We start from the raw sequence: 26,599 nt of genomic DNA, 5'->3' as shown, positions 1-26,599 counted from the left end.
ATCAATGTCATGTATTTTAAAGTAGGAATTTCATAAGAAAAATTCTGACCAGATGTTGCTAAGAAGCTGGAAATCAACAGAACAGAAGTTACTATCACCCAGTCTGCAAGTTAAGGAAGGAGGAGAGGTGGCTTATAGTCTAAGAGCGATGGACACTTGAAGAAGGGGGAGGGACAGTGGCCCTGTCCACGGAGCTGAAGGCTGCAGCAAGGCGCCCTCTACCTGAGTGTTCACCTCAGATGCTTCTCTGGCAAGGCTGATCTTGTCAAAGACTGGGAACTGCAGTCTGTAGGGGCAGCCCTAACCATATAGGGCAAAACAGTAGGCTTGATCTAAAAACAAATAGGCCCAGGACCCTTGCAGGCTCAGGCTCCAGAACTCAGTTACCTGCTTGCTGGATCTGCCTACTGTGATAAAGGACACAGAAAGTTTGGAAGAGCTGTGCTTCCCCTGCTGCTGGGCCTCTGTACAATAAAAGGGCAGTACAAGTGGCCATGTCCTGAAGGTAGATTTGAGAAAGCTGTTAGAGGCCTGCTACTGCAGCCTAGATCTTTCTTTCTGGCTTGCTGAACAACCAGTGTCTTCAGGATTTGCAGATGTAGCCTGATGTCATGCCCCCACTCTGCCTTTAGCCTGGGGGAACCCAGGATCTAAGCCCTAGTAGTTTCTACTGCAGATGTGAGCTAATTCTCCTGCACTGAAATTCTCCGTGTAGGGTTCTCTTTCCCTCACAGACTGTGAGCATGGGACGTACAGGGTCTTGTCTTTATTCTTGCTTCCATGAGCACCATATTCTCACTTTGTGCCCCTCACCTAGCAACTACAGTAGGTACTGGGCAGTATACTAGGCATGTAAGTGGGGCAGTGCTAGCTTCTTGGAGCTTTATTAGAGAAATTTGAGATCTCAAAATCTGCAGTGTCTCTTCTGGAAAAATCAAGGTGCATGAGAACATTGAACAGGGTGACCACATTTCCTAAATGGTCAGAAAAACCCTGTCTGAGAGAGTAACATCTGACATATGAGTAAACAGGAGTTAGGCTCGTAGAGAGGTTGAGGATAGCATTCTAGATAAAGAGAAGAGCTTGTACGAAGGCCTTGAGATGCGAAAGAACATCTTGTACAGGAGATTGAGAGCAGGGTGGTACAGAGCTGATGGGTCGATGTAAGCTGTTCTCCCCACATGCATCTTAGTATCTGAGTCCTGCCCTACTCATATAACACCTGCTACATTCTGTTTCAAGGTGCTTGGTGGCTATTTGAGTAAATGAAGGGAGAAGAGCTCTGACTAATTCTCTATTCATATTTATAATCTCACTTGTTACCCAAGTATCAAGGAATATAGCAAGACTGTGTGAAAAGCCTGAGTTTCTCCCATGTTGGTAAGGCTTTCAACTCCTTGTTGTTCTTTGAGCAGGGACTTGCTCTCATTTGGCCTTTCACACTTGGTGCTTTACAAGAGGAATAAGTAATAATGATGACAAACAAATGTCAGATGCAGACATCAAACTGCTCCTTTGTTTTTGCTTTCCATGAGACTGGGATATAATGTGTTAAATGAGATTCCATTCAAATGAGCTTCTTCCTAGCACTGTGACTGACGTTGGGTATGTCACTCGACCTCTACAGACCTTAGTTATTCCTCTAGGTCCATCTGTGTCATTAATAAGATCTACTAGACAGTGTTAATATCAAATGATCCATGTAATATGCAGCATAGAGACTGGTATTTAGTAAGCACAAATGACTCATGGCAACTGATTTTTGTATGTAAATAATTGTAATTAGTATTATTATGACAAAGTTGGGTGCCATACATAGACCAGAATAAAACAAAACCAGAGTGTTCTTCCTAGTTTGCCCTTGGTAGGCAAATAAGTTCTTTTTGTTTTTTATTTGAGGCTGGAGTACAAATGGGATTTTTCATGTTATGTGGCTTTTTATTTCATTGTATTTTGTGCTTGTTTTTAGCTTTCCTACCTCCATTTTATTTTCTTCTTAAGAGATTTTGTTTTGTTTTGCTTTCTCACAGGAGTGATTGGAGCAGATGTGAGTGGTCATGGCCTGATCTGTGAAGGGCAGCCAGTGTCGTCACGGCTGGCTGTCATCTGTGGAACGTCATCTTGTCACATGGGGGTGAGTATGCTAGGCACAAAGCAAAGCTACCTTGTGCAGTAGAGGCAGCCTAAGGAGAGATCTTGAGCCATTGGCTCCTTCATCCCCTCCACTCTTTCTGCCTCCTCCGCAGCCTGACTTAGATTTTGCCAGGTCATTTTCCAGGACCCAAGTTGTTAAAAAATATGAAAGGGTACTTGATGACTGCACTTGGGTCCCAAAGATGGCAAGATCATATCCAGGGATCTCTCCCCCTATCTAATTCTTCCCTACAAAGGGGTATGTGTTTTCCTTGGCCACTGAGCTCTCCCTCCATTAATATAAATCCATCTCCCTGGGAGCGTCCTGATGATCTATAGAATTAGGCTGCATATCATGACTTCAAAAGAACACTGATAAGCAATTTTCACTTTGTTAATTTTTTCTCATGAATTAGTGGAAAGGCTTTCTCCAAGATTGCAGTTAAAATTTAGTGCCTGCCCTAAAATTTATATCTTCTTTAAATGCATGAGTCTGAAAGCATTCCATTTCGATAAGTACCCATTTCTACCATATTTTTATTTAAAAGTCATTACTCTGTTAAACTGAGATGGACGACTCCTTGGAATTTTCCCAGATGAGTAAAACCAAGGGAGAAGGAGAAGGAGGAGGAAGAAGAAGAGAAGGATGAGGAGAACGGGGGGGGGGAGGAGGAAGAGGAGGAGGAGAAGGAGGAAATGAGCAGAGATGGAGTGGGATGCAGAGCCAAATCTCTGTGGCTTGGGAGGAATTGTGGGCTTTGAGAAGCTAAGTAACTCAGCCTTTTTTTTTTTAAATTAGTAAATGCTTTGGTTGAGTAAATACTCATGCATTCACTATTAACTGAATTCTCCTCTTGTGTTCTAGCTGTACTGAACTCTGGGAATAAAAGGATAGCATTACCCCACCCATAGATGAGACAGTTATAATAAATATTGCATTCCAGGGTCCTCAAATACAGATCCAGTGTGAAATTATGGTGCTGAGCATCTGCTACGTACCTGACACTTATTTTCACTTGTGGTCTCTCATGTCATATGAATGGGGATGTTAGCCCAGTTGGTTTCCAATCCCACATGGAGTCTCAGCTCTCTGCAAATACAGAATGTTCCAGCCCATGTCTCCTAACAGAAGGACTGAGGTGAGGCATAGTGCTTCTCCCTGAGTGAGACCTGCACAAGGCCTGTTCTTGACTACCAGTTCTGTTGTTGTTGAGCAGAAAACAGACAGGGACTGACTGAACTGGGAAGTTCCAGGGTTGTAGAAATCTTCCCAAGGTAACATTTGGCTTGGACTTTAAAGCACTGCATTTCATTGTATAGTTCTCTGAGCTCTAGGCAGTGTTTTGTGGAACATCCTTAACTGACTTTAAAAGTCTTACCTACTTCTGCCCTTCAGCATCCCTGTGCCAGAGCTTAGCTGTTATAGACAAAAAGACCCACAGAGGCTAAGTCTCCTTCCATCAGAAGTGTGGAACAGTAAGCCAGCCCAGCCTTCTTTGCCCTTAACTTGGGTCTGTATTTGTTCACTTGTCTTTACTGAACTGAGTTAAATGCATTTAAATCATCATCTATTTTCATTGGAACACATCTGATCGAGCTTCCTGAGTCTTAGTCTCAGGCATTTTACCCCATTCAGTTGAGACTTCCTTCTGAGCAGAAGCAATCATGCCCTACTTCTCAGTCCCACTGATCTCGCCATGGGATGTTGGTAGCTTTTTCTGTTTTGATAAATTAGGAAAATAAGGCATGGAAAAGTCTAGTGTTTTCCCCCAAGTTCACAAAGATGGTAATTTCTGGAACTAAGAATTCAAATTTTGCTCTGCCTGGCAAAGCTCCCACTTTTCAGGGCTGTGATACCATGCATGCTTATCACATGCCCATCATAGAACAGAGAGGCAATGGGCTTGCTGGTCACTGGATGCTCATGTCTCTTATGGTCCTGTGACCTGAGTGAGCACTTAACTTTCTCTATTCTTCAGATTCTTCATCCATCAAATAAAGGGCAAGGCTTCCTGTTCCATGGAAATGTTGGATAACATACATGATATTTGAATGTATCTTGTAATAGTAAACACTCAAATATAATAGGGATTATTAAAAGAACATTTCCCAGTGACATAAATGGCTCAGAAGGAACAACTGTTGAGACTTGAATAAATTTGATGGGCAGCTGCAGTTGGGTGCAGTGAATGGCGGTCGTAAAATGATAAAATGACAGTTTATTGTGTTGTGCTGGATTGAAAATACAGTCCCCACGCCCATCCTGCTTTGTACTTGAGAATGGGAAGGGACCTTCTAGCCAAGGAGATTAATCATCAGCCTTAATGCTATGTCACGAGGGAGACAGTGGTCATGCTGGCTTCAGAAAATACCTTTGATCTCCCTCAGGTGCTAGGAGCACAGCAAGCAGGCAACAATAACACCTTTGTGAGATCTAGCAGAGGCTCAGGTCTGAGGAAGCACTCCCAGGGAAGCTCAAGGACCCCTTTGTTGTGGTTCTGGCAAATAAATCCACCAACTGTCAGGGAAAATTCACCAAACAGAACACAGGAACCAAAGAGGCCTTGAGTTTGTCAAAAGTGGTTTTCAACATGATCTAAAGGATCGGCTTTTGCCCTTTCTGCTCACTACTAATGCTGCCAATTCAGTGATCAATTGACACAAAATTCCTGGTAGTATTTGCTTCATCTAGGTTGCCTCTTTCTGAGTTACTTCAAAATAACAAGAGAATAAATGAATAACCAAATAATTGAATGCTGTAAATACTCAGACGCTTCCTACTTCCAGGTTCCTGTTACCTCCAGGAATCAGGAAGAAAAGCCTGAAGTTGAACATAATCAGTCCTTTGATATTTTAGAAGATATAAGTATGGGCTGTACATTCATCTTCCTTCTGCATGATTTAATTAACAAGGGAAAATGCTGTTCTTTTCTTAACTTCATGAAAGCAGAGCTCCTTGCTCAGAGTTAATCACTACCAACTCTTTAAAATGCAAGATCACACACAGCTGGGGTGAGCCAGAGGCTGAAAAGTCACAGGGTCAGAGGGAGCTGATCTTGCCACTGCTCTAGCATCCCTTTTCAGGAGCTAAGTCAGGCTTGGCAGCTAGGCCTTCAGTTAGCTTGTTGGAGGGGGAGCCTCCACACATGGAGGAGTCTTGAAGGCTTGATGAGAGTTAGGAGTGTGAAGGGTGCTCCATCTCACAAGAATATAGAGACAGTAGTGCTCTGCCACTGAGTGGACATAAAGCCTCAAAGACAATGGCTCTTTTGCTGGCCTACCTACTAGGTAAATTTAAGTGAAATACTTCATCTGTCAGTGCCTCAGTTTCCTCATCTGTTAAATGTAGGCAGTAACATCTTCCCATTATTATGTTGAGAATTAAATCAGGTCATCTTTATGAATAATTTGGCATTATCACTGGCACAAAATAGCAGCTATGGTGTTACTATCAAAGATGACTCATTAAGGCTAGAATGTAATCCCTGTGGTAATGATTAGAATTAAAAGCATCAGAGCAGACTCCTATTTAATTTATTCAACATAGGAAATACTTATGAGAATGTATGTATGCAAGTTAGTAAGCATACACATTCCCCAGTTCTGTCAGCTGAGAGGGCCTAGAAACAAGATCCCCAGGAGCTAGTTGTTGCACATATGCCTGGTACTCAGATTGGGGTTCCTAATTCCCAAATCCAATAGAGAGAACCAGGAAACCTCAAAATGGTTGCTGCTAGGTGTAGAGCAGGAAATATATAGAAATAATAAAATGCCCGAGTCCATGTATTTTGTAAGAAAAGAGGTATATTTAACCCATAGTTCTAGAGGTTAGGGCATTGGCTTTGGTAAGGGCCTTCATGACAGGGACACCACATTGTGGATGGCTTCATGGAGAGACTGCTTGCCAGGCAGAAAGATCCTGTGGTAAAGCATAAAGCCAGAGGTGGAGAGCAGCTACTCTTGCTTTTCTCCTTTCCCCAGCTAAGACAGGCCTCCAGAATATTCTGTCTTGTCTCCTAGCCCCTCTCCTTTGCCCTTAGAAGAAGAGTGTGATCTCCCTCTGGAACCAGAGCACACCAAGAAGCACTTACACTGCACTCTTCTGTAGTGTGACCTCTATGTTGTTGGGAAAGACAGATGGAGCCTGTGGCCCTGGTGTCTCTGGACTCCCGCCAGAGTAAAGCCGTCTTCAGACCACACCATACTGGTAGAGCTCTGTTCTTTGGGTAGTGTCACTAATGGCACTTTGCAGCTGTCTCAGACCATTGTAGCGAAACCCTCCCCCACACACCCAAAGCAAAGGGCATCTAGGCTTAGAGGAGCCAAGGATGTTCAGCATCAGTGGAGAAAAGGGGAATGCAAATTAAGTCACAGCAAGGGCTGGGTAAATAGTTCAGTCAGTAAAGTGCTTGCCTTGCCCACATGAAAACCTGAGCAGTTCATCCCCAGAGCCTCCTGTAAACATGCCAGGCAAGCTGGAACATGCTTGTAATCCTAGCACTTGTGAAGAGAGACAAGAGGATCCCTGGGGTTTACTGGCCAGCTGGGCCTAACCTTATTGGTTAGCTTCAGTCCAATGGGAAATCATGTCCCAAAGGAGGTCGATGGTGTTCCTTAAGATGACACCTGATGTTGTCCTCTGGCCTCCCCACACATGGACATACACGTGTATCTCCTCACATATGCACGCACACACATGAATGCATACATACATGTGTACACATTTACACATATGAATCAATAAATTCCAATGAGATTCACTGCATGCTTAATAGAGTGATGAGAATGTGAGGAAGCTAGAACTCATGCACCACTGGTACGATTATGAAGTAGTACAACTAATTTGGAAAACAGTTTTTCAGTTTCTTAAACAGTTGTACCTGTGGTGTGATATAGCCATTTCTATCCTGTAAATGCTAGGCAGGGCTATCTGTCCCCATGATTCTGGAAGCTCACCAAGAACACTGTAAAGTCAGATGAAAGAAAGCCTCTCAGAAGGCCAGAAACAAAAGCCTCAACAGCTACTTGCCACCTAGCCTGTGCCCAGCTTCAACCAGAGACTGAGGCTTGCCTGAAACAGCTGTAGAAGCAGTGAGGGGGAAAAACAGGACAACCATCTTTCACGTCCCAGCTTATGAGCCCTGTTTGTTTTGGTTGGGGTGGTAGACCTGTTCTCCCATGGGCCCAGGGCAACAGATGAGGGTAGATTGTTCTAGAGGACACTCTTGGTGGAAGGAATTTAGTAACAGTGACAGTAACAGTTAATATTTATTACATTTTATCATAGTCTGTCAGGACATCTAGCCTCATAATAACTTTATACATCTATCAGAGGTATCTTACCAATATATAAGGATTGAAACCGAAGTTTAGCAATACAAGCTAGCTTCCTAAGGTCACATAGCTAGTAAATCTCTAGTTGAGCTTGCAACTCAGGCTGTGGAATTTTAGAGCTCCGACTCTGAGATCTTAGGGGAGAGTGAGATACAGCTGTGGGGGATGGGTTGGCTATGCACAAGCATATTTTGTGGGAATGAAGCAAGAGTGATCACAAGGCATATCTTTTCCAAAAGCCGATGAGAACTGCAGTTAGGACTGGATCATGTTGTACTACAGTGCTCCCATTTGCCCTTCTTCACAGCCTTCTAAATCACTGCCCCTCAAGAGGCCAGCAGCCTAATGATAACAATAAAAATAAACAGCATCACTTGACACCATTCGCCCATGAGAGGAGAGTATTCATAAGGCTCTTTGTTTAATCTTCCCTCTTTCTCTGCTGTTTCATGGTCAAGTACCAAATCTGGCTATTTGCAAACATACCGTCAACTTCCCAGTCATGACGGTGTTTTTGTATTCATGTAGAAGACTATGAAATGAAAAACACATTGATTTCCCTCCTTTCGCTATGTAATGGGTTAATGGTTCTGTGGCTGCTGAGGGGTATGTAGCAGTGATGGAAAGGTTTGTGCCTTTCTAGCAACTCAGTGGATTGGACTCCATGCTGAAGACAGCCACTGTGAAATCTGCACTGAGCACTGTGCATGCTGCCAAATGCTGTGACACACATGAAATCACTGGGTCCCATATGGCTTTAACTCAGAAGACTTAATAATCTGCCTTGTTACCCTCATTTCCCGCTTCCCCCTTCTCCCACTCAGTTGGAAATGCACAAACTCCAATTGCCTGCTTTTTCATATGTAAATTTAATTTTTTTTTTTTTTGCCCCAAGAAGCAGCTCAAGTAATGTCTACTTTTCCACTTAGATCCCAAGAAAAGCCAAGGATCCAAAAAGAACTTAAGTTTTTGAGAAATCAATGCTGCAGCATAAGTTTGAAAGCCCCTTCCCTTCCCATTGAACCGCCAGTGTCCCCCTCCAACCAACAGGACAAACAGTTCAAATGGGAACATTAAGTGGACATTTTGGCTGTGGTCCTAAGGATTTAGGATCTTTTCAGCTAAAAAAGAACTAGGTCTTAAATCATCCAGAAGTGAAAGTTACTCTGATGCTGTCATGGATTTTTAAAACTTTTATAGACTTAAGTTTAGTGATGTTGGAGTAAAAGAAAGATTTAGTGCCCGTTCTTTAGGCTATACTCTCTTTGGAAATGACACCATCATGTGGTTCTTATTACATGGGTGGTGGTAAAAGGATATCACCGCACCATGCATTTTGAATTATTTGCTTTTAGCATTATATGTAGTACATAGTAGATGTCCAGTAAGCATTGGATGGATACATGAACAGTATAGACTAAAAATCCAAGGTATTAACATTAAAGGTTTGCTGAGGAACAGATCACACCTTACCAGTTTGATGTCTCTGGTTTGGTTGAGGCTGTGCAGCCAAAGAAGCATGTTAAGTGGTCAGTCTTGGTAAGACTGCCTGCTCCCCTTCATGACCAACCCTCTCCACATAACACAGCAGCCTTGATCAGTCAGTCTAGTCACACAACTCTGTCACCATCGGGACTGAGCTGTTCACTGAATTTTGCCTCAAAGCAAGCCAAAAACAAATATGTTGAAGTATCAGTCACCTCCAATTGCCAAAACAGTGTTGGACTGGATTTTTCAACCAGTGGTTTTGTTTTATATGGAGCCATGAAAAGAATTAGCCCTGTAACTGTGGGAAGCCTTTGAATGAAGGATCTCCTGGCCAGGTGTTTCCTGACATCGACTGGACAGGCCTTTCATGACGCATGTACCTATCATCTGACTACAAGATAAAATTAACCGAATGGCTCCCCAGGTTTCCTTGTAACTTCTGACTGTGTGATTTGTTATACTCTCAGAAGACACAGCTAGGGTTTTCTAGAATCAGACATGACCCGTGAAAAGCAAGGAAAAGCCATAGCAGGAATGGGCAGGTATTTTTATATAGGAGTTTAATTTTCTGTGGCGTGCAGGACACTAATTTATACTCTGATTGCTCCATAGTGAAGGAAGTCTTGAAGACTAAATCAGAAGGCTTTATTTCTGCTGGAATGCCCTGGACAATTGTAAATCCTAGCTGGGCATAGGTGACTCGGTGATCCGGGGTACTTTCCCACTTCTTACCCATCTGGTATCCCCCACCTGTGTTCCATGTTCTAGAAGGTGCATCCATAAACTCTTATCTAAATTTTTGGGCCTGAATATGTTTAAGAATAAAGAATAGACTTTTTAGTTACCATCATATATGACCAAATCAATCATTAAACACCTTTAATATTTGTAATGGTAAAGATGGAAGAAATATACTAGATCTACATTTACTCTTCTTGAAAAGAGAATATTCTTTGCCATTTACCATCTTTATGCTGCACTCTTATTAAGCACTCACAACGTTATTTGTTACTCCCAGCAAACTCTGTGGAGTGTTTATTATTTTATTATGATGACACCATTCATAAGAAGAAAATAAGTCTCAGAGACAGAGGAAAAGCAAGAACTGAGGTTCAACCAAAGCCTAGGGACCCTGGGGCCCATGTTCTTAGTCACCACACTGTCTCTGGTGTGTTTTCCCCACGGTTCTGGCCCAGGTGTCTTCATCCACAAAGCTTTCTTCCCTTCTTGCACCATGTTTTGGTTGGTTGTGCCTGCCCTAGTCCTACAGCACTCAAGTCCTGCAGATGTATCATTCTCTGCTTTCCCAACAAGCTAGAACTCCTTGACCAGTTGGAGAAATGCCTACCTCACTGTGTTTGGGCCATTTACAAGAACTAACACATAACTTTAAATTAAGTAAACACAAAGAGATACAGTAATGGATAACAATTGGTATCCCTAGAGAATTGGATAATAAACATCAAATCATAAGCTCAAGAATATAAAATCTAGATCTGAAAAAGAAAAATAAATACTCAAAGAAGGGTGCTTAGTTTTGATTGTGATTTGTATAGAATAAGAATTTGTTGGACAACATGTCAAAGATGTGCAAGGAGTCTCCTTATACTTAAGAATAATAGCCAGGCGTGGTGGCGCACACTTTTAATCCCAGCACTCAGAAGGCAGAGGCAGGTGGATCTCTGTGAGTTCAAGGCCAGCCTGGTCTACACAGTGAGTTCCAGGACAGCTGGGGCTACAGGGAGACCCTGTCTCAAAAAGACCAATAATAATAATAATAATAATAATAATAATAGCTAGAATCAATGGATATTACCATATGCCAATTTCTTTCCTAGGCAGTCTGTATATAGCATTTCTAATTATAGCAAATATATGAGAGTGACTTTAGGGTCCTTGAATGAACAAAACATTGACAGCTCTATAAGAAAAGAAAAGTTACCATGTTTACTTTTTCATAAGAATAAAGGGCAATACTAATATATTCAGATTATACAGAAGTGAAACATCATTAGGGGTGGTTAGCATAATAAAATACCCAATAGACTACATTTCCCCGTCTAAGACAGAATGGATTTGAAGTCAGAGAAACTATAGGTGTATGTGGTCTTTTAAATTCATTCTTTGAAAGAGAACATGCTCCTCGATATCCACTCCTGTCTTGAGGACCAAATCCAGCTTTGAGGTATATTTTGAAAATCTGCTGAAACATGGAAGGAACCACATAATCCATAAAGAGAAAGTGGACCCCATGAGCAAAGCCGGAGTGACTGAGGGCTGGAGCTGCTCTTGGAGGATGACTCCACTATTTCTTACCTATGGGGGTTTCTGCTTATAAAGGACTAACTTTTTCTTTGTGATTTCATGTGTGTGAAGTACCTCATGGAATTTGATACTCAGAATGAAGTATGATAAGCCTCAGAGCAAGTGATGTTTTTCTTTCTATTTTTTAACCCCCAAACAAGGCTCAAAGGAACTGAGTGATTAATCCCATGTCCCACAGCTAATAAGTGAGGCATAATTCAGGTACCTATCTAAGCAAAACCCCTAAGCCATTTTCATTGCATCCTAAGTTGGTTCATCTTTATTTGCTTAAATTCCAAGGATCCTACAGATGATCAGAGTCTAGTTTGTTACAGGAAAGATTCCTGGTTCCCTGTCAGTAATTGTCACTGTCTCCAAATTCCCTATTGAGCTGCAAGCCAGTACTACTCAGTTAATGTACACAAAAATAAAGTAAAATAAAAGACCTGAGAAACTCTAGCCCTATCCCACAGGGCTGATTTAGGAGGATTTTCTGGAAAGCATTAGATATGAACCTGTCCTTTTATTTTACTTTATTTATTTACTTATTAGTGCTGAAGATAATACCCAGGGCTTTGTATATGATCAGCATGTGCTCTACCACAGAACCACACCCTGAGTTACAGAAACTCTAATTCTAATGTGTACCCAGGCAGTTCTAATAGATGGTTTTAAAAAATGTATCAAGTGTCATCAGAGTAGCAATTGTATCTTTCTATCATCTTGTCAGTGGCTAGCAGAGGACCTTTTACATAGATGATAGCCTGAACACAAAATTAGTGCAAAAATGAAAGAAATCAAGATGTTGATGGGTTTGGGGAACACTATGGTGGTGTCTTGAATCTCTCTTCCTTCCAAGAAGATGTCCTTTGGTAGGCTTTAATCCAGCTGTTCTGAAGAGCTGTGACTTGGATAGAGTGTCTGGTAGAATCTGCCAGCAATTAGAGACTGTGGAATTTTTATTTTCTCTTGAATAGTGAGAGACCCTGTTTGTAGCTCTCTACAGACAAACCCAGAAACCAAAAGTGCAGATGTACCAGGGCACAACAGGAAACCACAAAAGCCTAACATCTTTCTGTGTAAATAAGAAATTAGAGTTTGCTTTTGAACCCATAGTGCTGAGCAGAGGACAGTGCTTAATCCAGCTTTCTGCCCAGCTCTTGTTTGAGCACAGATAAAAGACCATGCCTGTGGCGTTACTATGCCAATATTACAATTACCTGAATAAAGGAGGCTGACTTTTAAGTTAGTTTTCAGAAGATACTCATTCCCCTAGATATCTCCTGAGCCATCTGTGCTCTGGAACTGAGTCTGGAACTGTGTCTGGATCTGTGTGCTTGAGGCAGACTTCACCCGTGATTTTATTCAAAATGGTTTCTCCAGCTTCAGTTGGGGAAGTACAAGTTTGGATCCACCCTTATCAGCAAACATTCTTTCTCAGATTGAAGCTCCTAGGATACAAGATCAGGTACCCTGGTCACAAGACACAAGAGCACAGGGTTTTGCCAGGATTAATGAAGAATCACTAATCCAGATTATGTCTATATTATGAAAGTCATTCCTACACATGCCACTGGGAAAAAGCACTTAAAAATGTTTGTGTTTACAATCTTACAGAGTCTTACAAGCTCCTGGAACCTTGCTCCTATGAACCTACAGCAATGCTGTCAGCATCTATAAGACCCAGGCAAACTCAGTTAGACAAAAACCCAGCATAGAACTGTGGAAATGGACAGCAGGCCTCAACCTTAGCCAAAAAAAAAAACTGTTAGCAGCTGATTACTGCTGGGTAAGGGAAACTTGATCTTCTTTAAGGGAGAGAGTCTAGATTTAAGGCTGACTAGACCCTAGTAGATGAACTTGCACTGAGGGTCATCTGGGTACACTAACTTGATTTGATAGACCTTAACATATATAAGAGAATACATGTAATCCAGTGGGAGAATTATATGGAGTACAGATAAGGGAGGGTGTACAAAGATGATTAAGATGTTCTGCATAAAATACACAAAAATTCAATTAAAAATATACATTAAGCCAGGCGTGGTGGCACACGCCTTTAATCCCAGCACCAGGGAGGCAGAGGCAGGTGGATCTCTGTGAGTTTGAGGTCAGCCTGGTCTCCATAGCAAATCCAGGCCAGCTGGGGCTACAGGGAGACCCTGTCTCAAAAAGACATATATATCAGAAAAATCAACTACCTAACCTCTAAAAAAGAGTGCTTGTTTTGATCCTCTTGAGCAAGCTTCTTTTCTAATGTTTGGGACACAGGTGCAGTTTGGATTTGAAAGCATTAATTGGTCTCCCCAGATCTCACTGAAGTGATATTTGAAACCCCACCTTCCTCCACAAAGTAATATTAATCCACATATTTCCATTGATAACCCTCTCTCATATATAGCATCTCAGAACCTTTGGGTTCAGGTGCATAGTGGGGGAGACTTGACAATGATTATCATGCTTTGTGTTTCCCTGATGCCTATAAACTCACTTGATTATTCCTGCCATAAGGAGAAAAAATTAATATAATATAACAGATTGTCATCATTTTGAGATAAGGAAAATGTCTGGAGAAAGGACATGGGGTTTTATGGGCAAGTAGGAAGACCTATGTTCAAATCCAGAGTGCCTAAACTTTCTTACTGGAGTTGCCTTCTTTGCTTCGGCACTACTGTGAGCCAGACATAGGACACATAATGGTGAGCAGTAGCCATAGATGGCAGCTATAGTCCAGTGGAGGAGATGGATATCAAGCAAATAATCAGAAACATGTGTAATTTTAAATTATGTGAACTGCTTTGCTTCCCTGCCCTGCTAGAGGAAGTAGAAATTGACATAATCATATTGAAAAATACTTAAACGTTATCAGTTCTATCCCTAGGTAAGTCCCTGGGGGCAAACTATTTCACTTGTGTACCAGTGTGTGCTTAGAGCGTAGTATAAGAGTAAGCATAGCCTCCTGTATCTTAAAAGCCTCAACTTAAATGTCCATCAGTAGTAAAATATATGACTAAACTATTTTATATTAACACATTGCTATACCTGTTTAAATGAAGAAATTCATCTGCATATAACATAAATTAATTACCCAGGCATGGTGGTACACACCTTTAATCCCAGCACTCAGGAGGCAGAGGCAGATGGATCTCTGTGAAATCAAGGTCAGCCTGGTCTACATGTGAGTTTCAGGCCTGCTGGCACTATAGGGAGATGCTGTCTCAAAACAATAAAAACACCAAAAAGTGATAATAATAATTGATCAAACATTTAAAAATAAACACAAAGAAGAAATGAAAGAAATACGTACAGAATTATCCCGTTCACAGAAGTTCTAAAAGAAGTATAAACAGATGATACATTTCAAGGATTTACTATAAGCCTAGAAAGACAAAGGGACAATTGCCATAGTTATTAAAACCTTGGTGAATTCTATGGTTTGGGGGTGCTGGCTGTAGTGGGGATACATGCCTTCAGGTGGGGTCTAGGGTATTTAATATTTATTGATTAAAGACATATAAGTACTTATCAGTTTGTAAAATGCCTCTGTGTGTTTCATGCCCTCCTTTGAGTGTGATATGTGTGCTGTACCCACCATGAGAGCATTGATCCACACACCTGGTAGTTGGCAGTATTGGGAAGAGCTGTCTGTATGTCATGGTGCTTGAAATAAGGGACTGAGTAGGTGGCTAAGCAGACTCCTGTGTGGCACTGGCTGGCAATGGAGAGAAAAATGGAAGAGAGCAGAGCTGAAGATGGAGGGAAATTGGAAGCCTTGGTATGGGGCTGGAGTGAAGGCTGGAATAAGTCAGCTGGAGAAGCAGAGAGGCCAATATGGATGGGATTATAAACTCCTGTAGAGGCTTGTGATCAGCCATGTGAACCGAAAGGCTTTAAACACAGTGGATAACATCTGGGTCTATAGAGGATGTAAATAGTTGCCATTTGCAGAATAGATTGGAGAGACACTAGAGCAAATGAGAGAACAGATAGAGGAGTGTGGGAGTTGAGGTGTGAGGGTGTCAAGGTAGCTTGCCTTGGATTATGGCAGGAAACAGATGAGAGATGTGTACAAGAGCAAATCTATAGCTCTTTTGGCAGCAAAAATGCCAGGGTTACAGAGTGGAGGCAGCTGTGTGGCCCAGCCTCTGGCATCAAACAAGAGCACAGATAGTTGAGAAGAGAGCAGGCAGTGGGCTTTCGGCTTTTCCTGGGGCAGATTGAGTTTGTGGGAGACAGATTTTCTCATAACACCATCTGCTAGGTTTTTATATAAAAAGTTTCGTGTTTTGCCCTTGACATGTAACAAGATCCTCCCAAGAAACAGCCAATTGGACACAATATTGCTTCTGTGGCCATCCTGCCCCAGTACCTAACCTGAATCTAATGATGAGGAAATGTCAGAAGCCCAAACTGAGGGAGCCTCTCAAAATTAGCCTGCCTCTTCACTTTAAAAACAGGTCAGAAGCTGGAGAGATGGCTCAGTGGTAAGAGCACTGGCTGCTCTTCCAGGCTAAGAGCATATGGGGGCTACCAACCATTCATAACTCCAGTTCCAGAGCATCTAATGCCCTCTTCTGGCCTCTGCAGGCTTTGCACGACAAGGGTGCACTTACATACATGCAGGCAAAACACTCGTACACATAAAATAAAAGTCAATAATTCTTTTAAAAAACAAGGTCAAAAAAGATAAATATAGATTCATAAAGAATTCCAGAGTGAAGGAAGTCAAAGAGGTGGGACAACTGAAGGACACATCAGATTGTGTCCTGGACCACAGAAGCTTGTTTTATTCTTTTTTAAAAAGATTTTATTATTTTTATTTTATGTGTATGAGTGCATTGCCTGTGTGTGCATAAGTGCACCCGTGTCATGCAGTGCCCGAGGAGGTCAGAAGAAGGTGTCATATCCCCTGGAACTGGATTTACAAACATTTGTTAGCCACCATGTGGGTGCTGGTAATTGAACCTGGGTTCTCTACAAGAGCAGTCAGTGCTCTTAACCACTAAGCCATCTCTCCAGCCCCTAAGAAAATTGTTTTATTCTTTGCTGCTAATATAAAAGACATTTAATGCATAGTTGATAATGATTTAATAAGGTCTGTACATTAGACTATAGAAGTGTACCAATGCTTAGTTCTTGACAGGATAATTGTATTGTGTTTATATGTGAGATTATCCTGTATTTATAAAATTCTTTTAGCTGCAACTCACTCTCAAATGACTCAGAAAAAAAATGATACAGTATATATGTGTGTACTTATGTTCATGTGTGTATTCATGCATGTGTATGTGCAGGCATGCATGTGCATGTCTGGCTGCATATGTGTACTTGCATGTGTGCATATGCATGCCTGTGTGTGTGCTTGTGTGCCACATGGACAGCATGCTTAAGGATATATAGAAATTTCTTATACAGTTTTTGCACCCTTTCTAAACCTCTGAAATCATTGTTAAACAAAACCTTTTTAAAATCAAAAGGAAAAAAGAGGAGAGGGAGGAAGGTAGAGTGAGAGGAAGGGGAGAAGGAATGAGGAAGCCATGTGAAGGTCAGGCCTGTGTTTGCTCTAATCATTGGGGAAAGTTAATATGTCACTTCTTATACCCCATTCAAAATCCCACTTGAGCTTTTGTTTTAGAATTCACCATATGGAATAGTATTATATAATTTGAACTACCTTTTTTTTTCCAGTAATTAAAGTTATATAACTTATCATACTTTTCTTCTAACTCTGGAAGCCAGGAAGTTGAGGTTGTTGTGTTGCTGTAACAAATTGTCATAAACTTAAGTGGTTCAAACCAACACATTCTTACATTTTTGTGCTTCTAGAGGATAAAAGTCTACCACTGGTTTCACTAAACAGAGATCAAGTTCTGTGACCATCGCCTGTCATCTGTACTCATAGACCTCTCTGCTCCTCTAAAAAGATAAGTTATAGCTGTATTTAAGACTTACCCATTAGACCAGGATTAACTATCCATTTCAAGAATCTTAACTACATTTGCAAGATTTTATTTTTCTTTTGCAAGTTAGCAATCACGACTAACGAGAGAGCTAGGTGGTCTGGTCTGTGTGGTTCAGGTGCTCCATGAAGGCTTTGGTAAGGCAGAAATAACTGTGATATTTTGGTTAGGGAAAATGTACTCTAAGCACAGAGGACAGTCAAAGTGGTATAGATCTGATCATCTGTAAGTTTTGTCTTTTTTCTTCCTTAATTTTATTTTTTTCCTTTTTAAAGATCTATTTATATTATTTTTATTTATGTGTAGTTATCTGTGTGAGTGTATGTATGCCACATGTCTGCTGGTACCTGGAGAGGCCAGAAAAGGGCATCAGATCCTCTGGTACTGGGATTACAGGTGGTTGTGAGCTACTCAGCTTGGGTGCTAGGGACCAGAACCAGGTCCTCTGCAACAGCAGCCAGTACTCTTAACCACTGAGTCATCTCTCCAGCCTCTGTATATTTCTTGTTGCTGATTTTTGTCTAATTGTTTTGCCATCGCCTCCAGTATTATGTTGAATAGTTACACTTATAAAATGTTTTTCCATCTTAACAGGGATTGTGATTAAAAATTCTTCAGTGAGTATGATATTTGCTGGAGATTATGTGAGCAACTGTATAGTCTTTATGAAATAGAGGAGATGATCTTCTGTAGCACTTAGAGCAGATGATAAGTAAGCCATCCTTGAAAAGCACTGAGGAGTCTACTCCTGGACAGCTGTACTCCATGGCTGCAGAGCTCTATCATAGCCCGTCAACCTCTCTAGAGCAAGGTCTGTTGATCCTCTTTCATCCCCAGTGTCCGGCATAGGTCCTTGGACTTAGGCATTTGATATATATTGAATGAATGAAGGGAAGGCACTTGGTAATTTTTTGTTGAAAGCTAGTAAATTCTTTTCCAAAGCAAACCCAAACCCAGCTCATCCCAGTCTCTCATTCAGCAAGTTGAGGGGATACTGCTGTTCCTGCTTCCATCCACCACCTGGCATGGCCCTTTAGTTATGTGACATTAAGGGATGAATGAATGGTTCAATCAGAACTTTCTGCTGCCAGCTATTCAACGTAGCTGCTAAAGATTCTGAACTCTATCTGAACTGAAGCCAGGTTAAAGATGATTTAATCAGGGCAGAAATAAAATATTCTCTTTAATGGAATAATTGCTTATTTAATTTTCTGCTTAAACTTGGCCATTCATCTCATGCCGTAGTCTCAATTTATATATGCTGTCTTGAAGTAATAAAACCGATTATTCTGAATGAAGACAAAAGGACTCATAAATAATTATCTAGTATGGGACTAGAAGGCTCCAAATTCTGGTATTGGTTGGAAACGGGTTGAATATGGTACCACACTTGAAGTTTACTTGCAAAAGGACAGTGTTGAACACTGAGGAAGGATGTTTGTATATTTACTGGGATATAAATGAAGAAGGCTGGTTATGATAAAACAAGCAACGTAAGAACATTGTAGTTGTTTTCAGTGCTTTATGATGTCTCTAATTTGTATGTATCTCACTTCAAAAGGTATTTCATGGAGTAAATTAGTTTTTATAATACCCAATGTTCGAAGGTTTGATTGCTTTCTTCTGACTTAGAACTCCCTGCCTATTGCACAGGAAAGGTTAACTCATTCTGTCGTCACAGCTTTGCTCACCTCTTTTCCACCACGTATGCTGTCTATGCCAGCCACACATCACAAGGCACTATAGCATTCTTCCAACTTAGAGTTTTAAAAAAGAAAACAGAGACCGGATCATTTGTACATTGTTTAAGTATTGTAAAGCTTATCTTGAAAGCAACTCTAGACATGTAAAATAGAGGTAGAAAAAGTTATAAGTGAAGGTCTAAGGGAAGAGGGCAGGACTGGCAACTGTGTCTGAGACAGTAAAACAAAAGTTAGGTGACTTTGATCCACCAAAGGAAAGGAAATGAGTTGTAGGTCCCAGATCAAGGTGTCAGCTGTGGGTGGATACCTTAAAAGGAACCCCATTCAAAAAGATCTACTGGAGGACAAGAGTCATTCCCCAAAGAGGGAATGATTCCCATTTCATCCTATAAAACTACAAGATAAGCCCAAATGTGGTAGTTTATAATCCCAATACATGTAAGGTGGATACACTGTTAAGTTCCAAGTCAGCCCTATCTCAAAAAGCCAGAAAGGAAAAAAAAAAAAAATCCTACACCATGCTGTAATGTTTCCCCTTCAAAGAGGCAGAAGAAAGGGTACAATTCTCTCTTGAGCCTTCTCTCCTACTCCCTCATTTCTTAGTAGCTGTTGGTATGTCACTGCCCCCTCCCGTTCTTTTTAGAGCGCAGTCAGACATTTATATAAACTTATCCATAAAATAACATGAGAATCTGAGTCAGTCACTGGTGAGCTTCCTGTCACCAAACCCAAGGGTAGGACTCACCCTAGGGGTCTGTATACATCATCAGGCACAGTTGAGCCCTTTGGCCTTCTAGAACCCTCTTGGCACTTCTCACTTACTGGCTTGCTTGGCCTCATCATCTGACTCCACAGTGCACATTTTCCCTTCAAGCCCCTTCCACGACCCCTCCGTCTCTGGCGACCTCAGTAGGACTATGCTCTGGAAGGGTCCCTATGGGCTGTGCCTCCCCAGGCGGCCTCTCCCTCTACCTCAAGATTAACACAGACAAAAGCTTACTCAGCAGCTCTTTCTAGCTGTCTAATAAACTCCTAAAGTTTGATGTGTCAAAAACCTAATTCCTCTCACCTCCTCGAGTCTCTTCCTCTACTGTCTTTCTAGAATAGTGAAAAATGATTCTAATGGTAGACATGGTTGTACACACTTGTAATCCAAGTACTAGGGAGGTGAGGCAGGAGAATCGTTATGTGTAAGGTAAGTCTGGGCCTCGTAGTGAAACCCTGCTCATCACACCGTCCTGTAGCCCCTGTGCAGAAAAGAACAATTCTATGCTTGCAGTTTCCCTGGTCCAAACACCCTGAAAACAACCACAACCTCGCTCTCTCACATCCTACTGCAACCCATTACTAAATCCTGTCAGGTCTACCAGTAAGATGTACTCAGAATCCAACCCTTGTGGACTAGCCAGGTCTAAACTGTGGTGTCTCTTGACTCAGCTCTATTTTTCATCCTGATTCCTGACAGCTTTTTCTTATTGCAGTTGTCCTCTTTAAAGCATAACTCCAATGATGGTGGTTCTATGCTCAGAGCCATGCAGTAGTTTCTCGTTTCATGAAAAGTTAGTCATTGACCTATATACAAATGGCCAAACAGACCCTAAAACATCTGGCACTCTTACCGTCCTCAACTCTTATCACTTCTGTTCCTCCTCACTCCAGATCTGGAGGGTTATGAGTGTGGCTTACTGATCTCTACATCCCTGAGGCCTAGTATGTATTCAGCATACTATAAAATGGCAAGAATGCACAAAATCACACTCTGCTCTGTTGAGTTAATACAGTCAATGAATCATTGTATAATTGCTCTGAGACACGAATTTCAAAATATTTACTCTTATTCTTATATTGAGCCCAATAATAGTAGCAGACTGGTCCTTATTTCTTCTTTATTAGCACTTAAAGGATCTTATGGACTATCATGCATTATGTTTAGCAGCTACCTCTGTCACAGCTACCTCTGTCACAATGGAGTAATTCAGCTATGGCAGTGGCCATCCATTTGTGGAGCCAGCAGAATGGAGACGCAAGAGGAGCTTTGAAGGTGACCCAGTTCAGTATTCTCACTTGCAAGTGACAAACTGGATTTCACTAGTACCTCATCCGGCCCTTGACACAGAGTTGGCATTCATTGAATTCCTAATGAAGCACTCAGGTCTACAGAGGGGTAAGCCCTAGAAAAGCGTGATTTGTTATCTTGAAGGCTTTCCATGCTTGAGTATCCAAAGGACCCTGCCATTCTGTAATGCCACAAACATACTCTGGTACCGTAATGTTCCAGTGCTGGCCTTGATCTGAAACAGGGAGGAAGGAGGGTCTGGGGAAAATGTGGAAGGGCTTCTTCACCCCAGTGAGGATCCATCCTATAGAATCTCTTCACTGCACTGAGGCCAGTTTGTTCTCATATCCTTTAATGCTTTGTAACTGTAGTTGCTTTCTTTTGAGCAGATCAGCACTTTAAATGAATGAGGTGCTGTCTGGGACATCACTCTGCAAGAGATCATCAGATGATGACTTTGAAGAAATATAAGGGTATTTCTGGATTCTCTCAAATCATAGGCAGTACTTTTCAATATTAAATGTTCAACAGAAAACCCACTGACCTAAGAGAGAAAAAGAAAGCCTTTAGTTTTGACATTGATACTTTGTAGGGGAACTTGAGTGATTCATTTGATTTTGCAGAGCCTCCACCTGTTCATCAAAAAAAAAAAAAAAAGATCCTCCTGTTTTCTTGAGGTCTCTCAGAGGGCCAGTGATGTGGCTAAGAAGAGGGACCTTCAATGGGCATACACTGATGTGGGACATTTACTCAGTGGAAGATCGTTGGCCTTGACCACTTGCCCACAAGCCTTCTCCAGGGTTTGGGATCAGGTTGATGCTCTGAACAGTTCAGCTCTGTGCAGTAATCCTCACCAAGATCTCCAGAGCAGAAGATCTTGTAGATAAAGAACAGTTAAGCCAGAGGGGTCAAGGAGAGAGTCTACATTCAAATGCAGGCCCTCAAGACAAGCTATGCCATTTGTGAGAGGAGAGATGAAGAGTATAGCCAGGTGTTTAGATTAACTGAATCTAGGCAGTAGCAGATCTGGAGCACCTGGCTGTGACGCTTTCCTCTTTGAAGTATCCAAGGTTCATCATTTAGGCTTTTGTGCCAGTGTCAGATGGCTGGTTTAAAAGCCAAGGTCATATCAGCAGTTTGGTACATTCAAAGCATGAAGAGGCAGAAGGTGATAGAAAATGGGCTCAGTGGTTAAGAGCACTTGCTGCTCCTCCAGAAGACCCTAGTTCAGTTCCTAGCACCTGTGTCAGGAGGCTTGCAGTTCCCTATAACTCCAGCTCTAGGGGAATCAAACACCACCTTCTGACTTCTATGGACACCTGAAAGCAGGTAGGCATAGCATGCACACACATACACACACGTGCACGTGTGCACACACACACATGTAAATAAATCTTTTTTAAATTTACTTTTTTATGTGTATGAGTATTTTGCCTACATGTATCTAAGTGCACAGTGTGTGTATAATGCCTGAAAAGACCAGAGGAGGATATCAGATCCCCTGGAACTAGAGTTACGAGGATGGCAGTTAGCCACCATGTGGGTGCTGGGAACCAAACCCAGGTCTTCTGCAAGAGCAGTCAGTGCTCTTAATCATTGAATCATGTCTCCAGCCACTTTAAAAAAAATCATTTTTCAAAGGTGATGGAAAAGATGGATTTGGGAAGAATGATGGACAGAATGAAGTAAAGCAACGAAGGAATTTCAGCAGAAACTTACTTTAGGCGAAGCCTCTTTTGTTCTGACTTAGCGAAAAAGAAAAAAGAAACTATATATAGTACCATACACAACCTGTAACCACAAGAACAGTCAGGCAGCTGAAAATATGTGTGTGTGTGTGTGTATGTGTGTGTGTGTGTGTGTATTCGTATGCTACATATGTGTGTGAGTATATTATATATGTATGTGTGTGAATTCTATATATGTGTGCATGTAATATATCTGCATATATATACATATGTGTATATATTATTTCTCTCTCTCTCTATATATATATATACACACACCACACACACACATACACACATACACACACACACACACACACACACACACACACACACACACAGCAATTCCCAGTCTTCCACCCTTCAGAGTCTGCCCAATTCCTGCCCTTCTGCTAACAGGGTAATATTTTATCCTGTCTAAAAAGTCTGAAATCACAATTAAATGAGATAATACAAATAAAACCAAGAGTCAATCACACATTGGTGTGATTGATTTTTCTTATATTTTGCATATATTGCAGCCAGAATATGATTTCTCCTTCGATCTTTCTTTGTGCTAAGAACATATACCTCTGGTAAGGTGCTTAGCTGAGTTTCTTGCCATTCTTGAGTTTACTGGCAGACATCCCAATTCTGTTGAAAACTAGAACAAGGAAGGACAGTATATTTTTCGTCTGTTTCCTTAAGGTCTGATAGATAGGTACTCAGGTACTCAGGTGTTTGCTGAAGAATAGTGATGTGTCTCTGTTCTGGCTAATTTTGATTTTCAATAAGCTCCAGGTTCCTGCTGGTCCTGCTCTACTGCCCCTTATCAGGCAACTGTTCTTTCAGAAACGAAGACAGTTGCTTTGCATATAAGAGTTCAGTTAATGGCCCTGAAACCCTAGGAGACAGCTGTTATGTAAACTCTCATGGGATGAATAGGGAGCATCAATTAATGCACATGCCATGAATGTAAACATTGGGTATCTTTTTACATCAACCCATTAGAGACACAAATTGAAAACTGAGCAGTCTTCATGGTCCACCATGAGAAATGAGACCCAGATTTCTTCCACCCAAACCAACTTAGATCTTTAGCTACTCCCTCCCCTCCAGAGGCACCTTTGTTGTTTACATCTTACCAGGATTAACCAGACTAGTCTGTACTTTGAACTAAGACCAAAAAAAAATGTGGATTAAACATTTCCTAGTAAAATAACAGAAAATGAAATAATTGGTGCATGGCAGGACTGTCGTGAAAACTGAAGAGAGGGCTGGAGCAGCAGCACATGCCAGCTTTCTAACATGCCTCTAGTTTTCTTGAACATCCTGGCAGAAAACTATTCCTGTCTTCTGCATGGAAGAAAGTCAATATTCAGCAGGTGTTATGATTTGCTGCAAGTAGCTGTGATTCCTAATGACCAACCCAGAGCCCTCTCTTCCTGCCCTATGGGCTAAGGAAGCAGTCTCACTGATTACCACCCTCAGGAACCAGCTCTCCGTTCTGGGTCTGGAGGGTTGTTCCCTCCTGCCAGGGCCCAACACTTGGTCATTTCACCATCCTATCAGTCAGGCAGTAAGGTAGAAAAATAGCTCCTACTCTTGACCCTGACATCTATTCATTAGGTGAGAACCAAATTCTCAAATTGCTAGCCCAATGGCAAGTCAGCCTATATCACATGCAGAGGTTATCAGTACATGGGATTCTCTGGAATTCACATGTCCTAAAAGCCAGGCTGGCTCCCCAGAACTAACTGCCATGTGATGAGTGCAGAGAGAGAGGAGAGAGGAAAGTCTATAGATCTGAAATGGGGCTTGCTCAGTCATTAAGACTCTCCCCTGCAGGGCCCTCACCCTTGCTGGGGGTCTGTGGCCCTTCCCTGGTAACCCACAGAAAAAGATAAAAGTCCAAAAAGAGCTAACTCTGTGAAGCCCCTTATGTCCTTCGATTCTGTGGTTCCTAAGTTGCTGAGCAGCAGCCATTTACAGTAGGAAGGTTGTGAAGTCGGATGGATCCAGATCAAATCCGTGTCCTGTCACATGACATTTGTGTGACCATGAACAAGGTTATGAGCTCGGTGAGCCACAGTTTCTTCATCTGCAAACTAGAGGAAATGCCAGAATTACCATGGTGATTACAGACGAGAATGCACAAAACAGTGTGTTGTAACTGTTTGGCAAATGTTAGTAACCCTCCCTCCATTCCCACCGTGTGCCTTTGTAATCCCTTCTTATTAAAAATAAGAGCAATTATCATCTAGGGTTTGCAAACTGAATGCAGATTAATAACGTGCAGTTTCCATTTATACCACCCTCACAGGACTGTGCTGCTGTCCTACATCTTGCCATATATTTTACTGACAGTTGTTTTCTTCCCTTTTCTTTTCTACTAAGGAAGTCCAGATGGGCCCCAGTACTTTCTCATACCCTGGATTGCCTCCTCCAAGGGTTAAAGTCAGGCCTGCTTCACATCCAGATGATCTATTCATAACAAAAAAGCTGCCTCCTGGTCATTGCCCACAGCTGAATCCTGTTACTCTGAAGCCATCTTTTCATTTGTTTCTGATTGTTCTACAGTGTTTGCATACCTTACATATTAGTAGGATCTTTCATAGTGTACAGGCAGAGGTTAAGCCCTCCAGATCAACTTTCCCTCTAGCCCTTTCTTCTTTGAATTCTCCTTGCCTCAGTGTTACCAACCATCTCTCTTTTGTAAGAACTCTTAAATATAAAACAATTGTACGGTTTTTCTTTAAGCTGACGCTCACTTAACCTTCTCAGAGCACTATGGACTCCTGTTGACTGTGAAGAAGTGGGAAAAGATAAAAGGGATTTTGTGGATCCCACCCCCCCTTTCCTGACAGGAAAATTCCAACATCTTTAATAAATTGACCAATTGACCAGAATCCATATTCTTTTCAGGGCCCAGCGGAACGAGCTGGAGGAAGGTGCTGTCAGCCTGCTCTGTCCTTGGTTTTTCTTGTCACTTTTTTTCTTCACAAAGTGTCCCAGAAGAGAAGGGTCTTGAGTCAGATTTGAGGTTAAATCCTGTTTCAGTCCTGGTCATAGAACAACTTGATTTGGAACCTGGGTTAACTCTGAACCTTGTTTTCCTTTCAAAACTGAGTGTGACTCAGGCTTGCCTAGGTCTCAAGGGTGGGGCGGATATGTGAGAAGGAGAGAACTGGGCACATACCCCAGGGCATTTCAGGGCTCCTAGTAGGAACCTGTGGCAAAACGGGAGCTTTCTCTAGTGCTGGCAGGAGGAAGTCTGGGTCACTCCTGTTAGCTCTGTGCATTGGTCACTTCTGTGCTGTCCCTAAGTAGTCAAAGAATGGAGGGTTCATCCTCTCTTCTGTAGACCTTCTGTTTCCTCCTTACTTTGCTGTCCAACTATTGCTATTGTAAATGCACTCGTCAGTCTCTTTTTTAACAAAGATGTCCATAATAAACCTCCTCTGGCACCTCAGCTCATATTCGGAAAATACTTCTCTTTGTAACACTTTCACAATGGTGGAGGGGAGCTACCCACATCTGGATTACTTTTAGTTCATTTTGCCTATCCATTTTGACCTTGCCTCCTTCTTTTAGACCAAAAGTGAGGAAGATAATTTTGGGGTTCTTCAGGTCTGGACTTGGGTGGATGTGTCCTGAACTCCTGAGCCAAACTTGGGAAGCAGGAGAGGGTGACTCGGGGAATACTTCCAAAAGACACTAGCCAATGCCTGTGTGCAGAAATGCTGACTTTTCTTAAAAAATACCTTGAGTCGGGTGTGGTAGCACATGCCTTTAATCCCAGCACTTGGGAGGCAGAGGCAGGTGGATCTTTGTGAGGCCAGCTTGGTCTACATAGTGAGTTCCAGGACAGCTGAGGCTACAGGGAGACCCTGTCTCAAAAAGACAAAAGAAAAA

The 26,599-nt window shown here is 41.8% G+C and overlaps 1 protein-coding gene across 8 annotated transcripts in view; it reads left to right on the top strand.

Moving 5' to 3' along the window:
• Window positions 1–26,599, top strand: part of Fggy (FGGY carbohydrate kinase domain containing) — a 409,436-nt gene that overhangs the window by 250,443 nt on the left and 132,394 nt on the right. For all 8 annotated transcript variants that reach the window (XR_003850117.1, XM_017799079.2, XM_029565258.1 and 5 more), the window contains one exon: window positions 2,031–2,134. Coding sequence is in view for 7 of the 8 variants with exons in the window: in XM_017799079.2 (XP_017654568.1) it covers window positions 2,031–2,134 (104 nt within the window). In the remaining variant the exon portion in view is untranslated. The remainder of the gene's footprint in view (window positions 1–2,030; window positions 2,135–26,599) is intronic.

The sequence above is a fragment of the Nannospalax galili genome, unplaced genomic scaffold (genome assembly GCF_000622305.1).
Source record: "Nannospalax galili isolate Female #2095 unplaced genomic scaffold, S.galili_v1.0 scaffold718, whole genome shotgun sequence".
Classification (NCBI taxonomy): Eukaryota; Metazoa; Chordata; class Mammalia; order Rodentia; family Spalacidae; genus Nannospalax; species Nannospalax galili.
Note: the sequence above shows the minus strand (reverse complement) of the source record. Positions and strands in the feature narration are given on the sequence as shown.